The sequence below is a fragment of the Gavialis gangeticus genome, unplaced genomic scaffold, assembly GCF_001723915.1.
Source record: "Gavialis gangeticus isolate Ggan-Ray unplaced genomic scaffold, GavGan_comp1, whole genome shotgun sequence".
Lineage (NCBI taxonomy): Eukaryota > Metazoa > Chordata > Crocodylia > Gavialidae > Gavialis > Gavialis gangeticus.
This window is the reverse complement of record NW_017729011.1, coordinates 22,783,878-22,791,483: the sequence shown is the minus strand read 5'-3', so window position 1 is coordinate 22,791,483 and position 7,606 is coordinate 22,783,878. Positions and strand designations below refer to the sequence as shown.

Below are 7,606 nucleotides of genomic sequence, written 5' to 3'. Positions count from 1 at the left end.
CACTGATCCTTTATACAATCCTTTGTATATGGTATTGAATACGTGGAAATTCTATTACCTCATTTCCTTTGTTTCCACATTTCTACAGGATTGTAAATTGCTTAGCCTAAATAGAAGACTGATGTAATGTGAATTTGGAGAAGATTAGTCAGAAATTCAGACATAGTTTTAAGTAGCAAAGGTCTGAATAAATTCAGACACATACACATTTAAAATCAACTCAGATTTAAAACGACACTAAATAAATAATATTGTGGGTATGTGGCTTAAGAATTGCAGCATGAAAACCGTGATCAGAGTTGATTGGCTAAATTTTTCCAGTGTTTAATGAAAGGGAGGGGGGGTTAGACCTCCTTTTCTTCTAAAGTTAATAGACTGAGTTATTTTGAAGTCTTGTGTGTGGGTGTTTTGTGTAGGACCTAACATTAAATCATGTCTAGTCAGCATGAATAATAAGTATTCAAATATTAACTTGTCGTAACAGAAAGGCTTTGATCCACAGAGTTATTTAGGTGTTCATTTGGGTTTCGGCCAAAATGTTTACCTTGATGTGAGGGTTCAACTCTTCACTTTGAGTGCTATGCAGCATTTTGTGCATTGTTTGCTCACCTGATTTGCAGTCTCCTAGAGATGGTTGGATTTCAGTATCTGTATGTTTGTGTGGTTGAAGCAATCCAACTGCATCCTGAATCATGAAATTTGATTAGCCTTATAAGTGTCATAGTTTGTTCAATAATGAATATTACAAATGGATATAATATTCTCCATCTGAACATCTGTGGTTGATTTACAAGGCTGTACTGCAAAGCAAAAGAAAACCAGTTGTTTTTCCTGAAACAAAAGAAATTTTGTGTTCCTTTCCTAACAGTCTATAAAGTGAAAATCTTGTCTTACAAAGAAGAAGGTAGTTTTATTAAGTATACAGCAACTCTTCTGGATGTCTATAAAAGAGGTGAGCGTACTAATTGTAATCAACTTACCTAGCTTGTTTAAAGTGAATGTTGTCTTAAGTGATCACTCAAGCATCTGACATAAAGCCAGAGGCACAATGCAGCTTGGCACCCAGGGCAGCAGCTGCGCAAAGGGGCAGTGGCAACTTCTGGTGGCAGCCACACTGCTGGCACAGTCATGTGGCTGCAGTGGCAGCTGTTCCTTTCCATTGCCCTCTTCCTTCCCCTTCCAAGTCAGCGCCTGGGGAGCTGCCCTGGTCAGCCCATCCTAGTTACACCACTGCAAAAATCAGTAAAACTATGCAGTCTTCTAATAAAGGTGCACGACTCTACTTGCTACTTTTGAGAATTCATAAGGAAGGAATCTTGGAACGGCAGTCTTCTTTTGTTTTTACCACCAGATTTATAATATGGTAACTTGTATCAGCACCATTATTACTATTGTTTATAGACCTGTGGTCCTTGCTCTTAGTATAGACAAACAAATAGATGAAGACTAAAGGAAACTCCCTATGGGATATGACAGGCTTGGGCACTGGATATTTAATTGGCAGTAGAGATTATAACACAGCTTGGGTCAGTGATGCACATAACATTTATAATGTGATATGGGAATGCTCTTTTGGGTTTTCAAAACTTCCTGCTCTAGTTTAGCTACCTATGCCACCTCTTCTTGTAACGTGGGAGCAGTGTTCTTGTGATGCTGCACATCTGATTAGTCACCTGTTTTGGTGTGCCAAACTGACAGGAGCTTTAGTGGGTATTTTTTAAGGAAGTTGCTTTAGCATTCATTTTATGAAATTTTCCAGCATAATAGCATCATCCTTTCTACTCCAGGGGGGGCTTTAGCCCAGAAAAATGATGAAATAATTTTTGTTAAAAAGAACACCTGTTTTGATGTGATATTGAATCCAGGAGAACAATATTTGATCATGGGAAAAGAGGCCTTACGAATTGTAGTTGGCTTCAGTTTCAAGTAAGTATATTATCAGGAAGTGCTGACCTCTCTTCAAAACATAGCATTGTTCATTCCTATAAAAATGGCAAAGTCTTTGTACATTTTTAATCATACTCTTGATTATATAATCAATCCAGTCTTTTAGTTAAGGACTTGTTTAATCAATTTTTGCATTACCCAGTGTTCTTATAATTATTCATTCCTTCAGTTGTGCACATCTAAAACAAAAAAAATAAGGAAAAAAGGAATCCATTTGACATCAGAATTTTCTACCCTGTTCAGGATTTTTCCAGCCCTTATCCACTAGACTGGGGACAGAAATTATACATAAATTGGTATAAGTGATTGGAAACAAGTTCAAATCTGTAACACAACAGAAGTTCAGTGCACATAAACTGTTTTCAAAATGACCAAAACAGGTTTAAGATAAACCTGGATGGATGCAGTATCAGACTGAACTGATTTAAGTTAAATTGGTTTCTTGAGCTTCTATCCCAGATCCCCTCTAGATTCAAGTTAATTCCCAGTTCCCCAGCATCCCAGGGTGCTTTGCACCTCCCCTGCAACTCCCTGCTCCCCCCTCCTCCCCACACAGGGTGGATGGGCTAGCCTTGGCCCTAGCTGTCTGCTCCAGTCGAGCAGGGAGGCACGCTGTAGCCTCCCGCCAAGTTCTGGCCTGGGCCACTGCAGGCATGTGGCTGCATTTGTGGAATCAAAAGTGAATGTCTGTTCATTTGCTTATCGGTTCAGTCTGCGCAGCTTAGACTAACCTGCAAAGATTGAATCATTTCAGCCTCAGGCTTTTTGACTGTCTGTACGTAGCCCTGATGAACTTTATCCTTTGTCTTTATAGATACCAGTATCCTTTAGACTCCAAGACTTGGATTGAGTGGTGGCCTTCAAACACAGCATGTCCTTCTTGTAAACAGTTTGTAGCGACCATGGAAGGATTTGTTGAAGATTTGTTAATCTTTGGCTGTTAATTTACTTGGAGAATTGACTGAATAAAATTGTTCACGAGTCTCTTTAAAAACATGGGGTCTTAGCTGTTGAGTAATTCTTTCCAAACTTTAATATATACATAGCTAGTTTTATTTGGGAAGCCCTATTTGCTTATACATAATAGACCTGTTTTTATAAGATATAATCTTTTTTAATTGTAGTTATTAAACCTGGGACAGAATTTAAAGTCCCTACAGAATTAATGCACAGATATTTGAAGCTGCATAAAATGAAATGGAATGCCTCTAAAACAATGGGAAATGCTGTCTTGTGCCAAAATAACAGGTGGACCCATTAAAATGCAGTATCTTATTAGAACATACATACCCTTTCCTTGGGCAAAAATGCAAGGGAAAATAATATTAATAAAATTAGTTACCAGATACAAAGCTAAAAAAGATATTTTTCTTCATTTATATCTTCATATAAATTGGTGAAATACACAGTGCGACATCTCACACATCTGTTTATTAGGGTAAAATGAGTTAAAAATCTCTTTATATTTGGAATGAAATGATATTTTTATCTAACCCATATATTTCTTGAGCTCTTATAGGGAATCGAGCACCAAAGGGTGAGATCTTTACCCCTGCACCAGCCCCTTTACTCCAGGTGAAGCATAAAAGGGCTCTAAAATGCCCAGATTTATCCAGGATGGGAAGTTTCCTTTGGGTTAAAAACTGTGGAAGATAGCTCATAATGATATGCAAATTATGCCAAGAGCCACAATAGCCCCCTCAGTCCAGAATCCAGAGCATGTAAAGGTGATTTAGAACCACCTTAGTGCTCTCCCATCCTATTTCTTAGACTCTGTACGGTGTCACTTTTGAGTGAAATGGAGAATCTCACTTCTAATATTTGGACCCATATTTAGGATCTGGCTTATCAAGTGAGAGGCCCATTTTCTTCTGAAGGATTGCTTACAGAAGCAGTTGTGGCTTTTCATGTACTTTGATATGGAGTAACTAAAAATGTTGACATCTAATACACAAGCGTGGAAAATGAATCCTTAATACATGGTAATTTATACAGAAAGAGCATAATTTGTAAATAAGAAAAAATATTTCCATATCACAAAGCTAAGTGACATAATGGCCTTTTAATTTGAATTAGATTTCCCCCCTGAGGGGTTGCTCTCATGTTTTAATTACATGGAACAGCTTTTGATAATGGCCTTCAAATCCTGCTGGTGATAACTTAACTCTTTATACTTTCGAAGTAAATGAACAAAATTTCATGTCACTTACAATGTGAAAACATTTTGGGCACTTTTAAGAAACCAAACGACGCTGTTGACAAGTGATATTCCCTCTGCACCTTTTGTAGAAGAAAAGTTAACATGCATCTTTGGCCAAAATGCTCTTTCTACCTCTGTTTGTGCATAATAGTGTAGCCAGCTTCAGAACAGGGCTAGCTGTATTGCATTGTGTGTACTGTGGGTTGCAGAGCATCCTGAAATGAAAGACACTCTGTAGAATATTGTCATAAGCACCAGCTTTTACAAGAACCTGTGTACGTTCTCTCTCGTTAGATGCTTGTTGAATGTGCACAGCCAGTTGCTATTTCTTACTTGCAAAGGGCTGCAGCAGTCTCAGAAGAATTCATAGTCTTAAGAGACATCTTTTATGATTTAGACATGACAGAAGTACCGGTTGTTTGATGAGGCACTTTCCTAATGGTCACAAATTTTGCTTTCAGTGTAGCTGGACATGCTGTGAGGCCAAAGCTATTGCTGATTAAAACGGTCTCATATATAGTACAAATAATGCACTTAAGCGTAGGCCACATCCAGATAAGTGCGGACGTACGGTATATGGCACTGCAGACCTGTTTGCAGTGCCATACACTGCACGTGCAGGTGTTCCCCACACTGCTACCTTGCAACATGGGGTTGGGGGGTTTTTTTGACCCTGGGAGATCCCAAGGTAAAAAAAAAAAAAAACCACACCAAAACAAAGCGGGGCAGAGCATATGGTGGCAGCAGGCTGTGCCATCTAAAACTAGAGCCTGGCCAGTTGGAGCCATGCTCTGGCTGCCAGCCAGGTTCCCAGGTGTAAGAAGACTGCGGCTACAATTAAGCCCCCAAGACCCCAGATCCCCAGGTAAGGCTGCTGGGGCCAACACAGTTCCTGGCTCCAGCCTCCCCTACCCCACGTGGGGTGACCTGTGCACGTGGCATGGGTGTTCCCCGGGGACAAGTAGCAGTGGCAAAAGGTGTGCCTCTGCTACTTGTCCCCAGGGAAACAAATGTCCGCACTTGTCTGGACACAGCCACAGCGTACTTTTCTTTAATTGTGATTAGCATTAAAGATAAGCTTTCTATTGGGTTTAGAATATCTGGTCAAGCTTGTTCTGTGTTTCACAAGAAAGCAGGTAGTTTGCCACCTGGTGCCTTCGCATACTTCAAATGGAAGACCACTGATCATAGAATATCCTCAAATAACTAGTCATGTTTCTGTATACCGGTATTCAAATCAGACCTAGAATACATTATAATTAACCATGAAATCCAGTGTAGAAATACAACGTACAATTGGGACATTCACAAAAGTGGAATTGCATATGGTATATTTCTGAGCAAATTTACCAAGAACACGTGGTTCTTAGAGCTAAAAATAGTGTTAGCCCATTTTTACTATTCATAAGCAATGCCAGAAAAATTAAATAGCTTGAAGAATGACCTCTGAATGATCTGCTATGTATTTTGATGCAAAAGTTAAAAGAAGGCAGCGTAAAACCAATCCAAAAAAACAAAATAGGCATATGCAATTTGTGATGAACATGTGATGCAGGGGAATCCCACTTGGAGGAAAATTAAACTTAGTGTTTCCCCTTGCTGCTGCAATGCTAGAAAATTTTAGTTCTTAACCAGCTTGGTAAGTCCTCTTTAAACATTTATTTAGTGAGAGTAATATATGAGTGTGCGCATGTGTACACACATGTTCATTCTATTATTTTATGGTCTTTCAATCAGTTCTAACGATTTCTGTTCTTATATTCTTGTATTTGTTTCTTTTGATAGTTAATTTTTTGGGGTGGGGGAGAGGCAAAATGTGTATATTTCAAGACTAGAAAAATGTTTCCCATTGCTTGTTGTTAAAAAGAAATATATTTTGTCTTGGATATTATTAATTCTGTGACCATTCTAGAGATTGCTATAACAGCAGTGATTACATAATAAATATCAAGATAGAATCTTAGATTTAAAAAATTAGAACAAAATTCTGAAAAAAATCATGCTGAACTCAATGTTGATCATCTGCTTAAATAGCTAAGAATTAACTACTTACTATACTGAAATATAGTACTGTACTTAAATAAAATTCCTTGGGTCCTTGATTGTAAGCACGTTCTAGTGTCATTGAGGAACATTTTAACACCAGGTCTTATGTAATTAGCTCAAACTTTGGCAAGGCATAGGCAACTTTTTTCCCCTATTTTTTTTAAACAGTTTTCTCTTGCTTTTTATAAAACCCTATTTTTCTTTCTCTTCCCCTGTTCTGCTGGAGAAACATGACTTCCATTTACTTGTTGGCTTTTCAGGTGGTACTCAAAAGAATGGGCGCAGGCTTTGAAATGTTTGCTGCTGTCTTAGAAGTAGTAAGAGAGTGTACGAACATTGTTTAGGCACGTCTTATAACTTAATTGTTTGAGAGAAACTATTTCTCAAAGGCTGAGAGATGTTTTAGGAATACAGGTTTTAGGGATACAGAGATGTTTTATGTTTTTTTAAATACCCAGATACTAAGACAACTGCTATCATTTCTCTCTTGGGCTATTTCTTTTTTAGACGCAGTGCTACACTTTCAAAAATTCATTTTTTCCTGCGGGCAAAGTAATTATTTTTCTCCCCCAGAGAACTCCATTTTATTCAATGGAGTTTGTCTTGCAAGCCAGTAAAATCCTCTTGTGGAGAGACTGAATTTTAAGGCTCTGAGAGTGTAATTGAGACTTAGACCTATGTTACTTGATAGCGTTGGAGCCAAAATTGAATGAAACAGTAGCAGGCAAGGGTGGGTTAGTCCTAGTGTGGATATGCAATGTGCAAGGAAATTCCTAATAGCAATCCTTGGAGTCTACAGTAGTGCTGCTCTAACTAGTCCTGCTGCCAGGAGGTCACGGTGGTGTAGTCACCAGGCTCCTGTTTGCTGGGTTTCAGTGCCTTCAAGAACTAGCCTTGGGTGGTGTACATGTATACCACCCCCTGTCTTGGACTTCCTCCTACTATTCCAATTTAACTAATAACCCCCAAAACCAGGAAGCTTGGAGTTACAAGCTGAAAAAATCTAGGCTGTTCTGAATTCATCTTCTTTAGGCCGATATTGCAGAAATCCCTAAGCAGAGTGAGGTGTCAAGTCCTCAGCTGTAAATACTGATTGAGCTATGCAAGACGCATGAGTTTAAAGCTGGCTGTTTGGCAGGAGTTTTCCTTTTTCATCTTAGATTTTTTTTGGCTTTTGTGGGTTCTGCACAGTCATTTAATGCTATTTCAGCAAATTAGGTTATTCTGTGGTTTAATGTTATACAAAGTCAGCTTACTTCAAAAGCTTTTTGCACATCCTGCTGATAGCAGCATCACAAAGGACTCAAAATGGCTTGCCTTGCAGTAGCGAAAAAAAAAGAAATGACCTGAAAGCACAAATAAGGATGGGTAGTGTATCAATTTTACAGAAGGGAGTCCACAGTTCAAAAATAG

At 38.6% G+C, this 7,606-nt stretch overlaps 1 protein-coding gene across 2 annotated transcripts in view; it reads left to right on the top strand.

The window, feature by feature from the left end:
* The window catches only part of C5 (complement C5), a 50,934-nt gene extending 47,991 nt beyond the window's left edge, over positions 1 to 2,943 (top strand). For both annotated transcript variants that reach the window (XM_019510841.1, XM_019510842.1), the window contains 3 exons: positions 869 to 952; positions 1,788 to 1,926; positions 2,762 to 2,943. In XM_019510841.1, the coding sequence (XP_019366386.1) occupies positions 869 to 952; positions 1,788 to 1,926; positions 2,762 to 2,891 (353 nt within the window). In that variant the 3' untranslated portion in view covers positions 2,892 to 2,943. The remainder of the gene's footprint in view (positions 1 to 868; positions 953 to 1,787; positions 1,927 to 2,761) is intronic.
* The last annotated feature ends 4,663 nt before the right edge of the window (positions 2,944 to 7,606 follow it).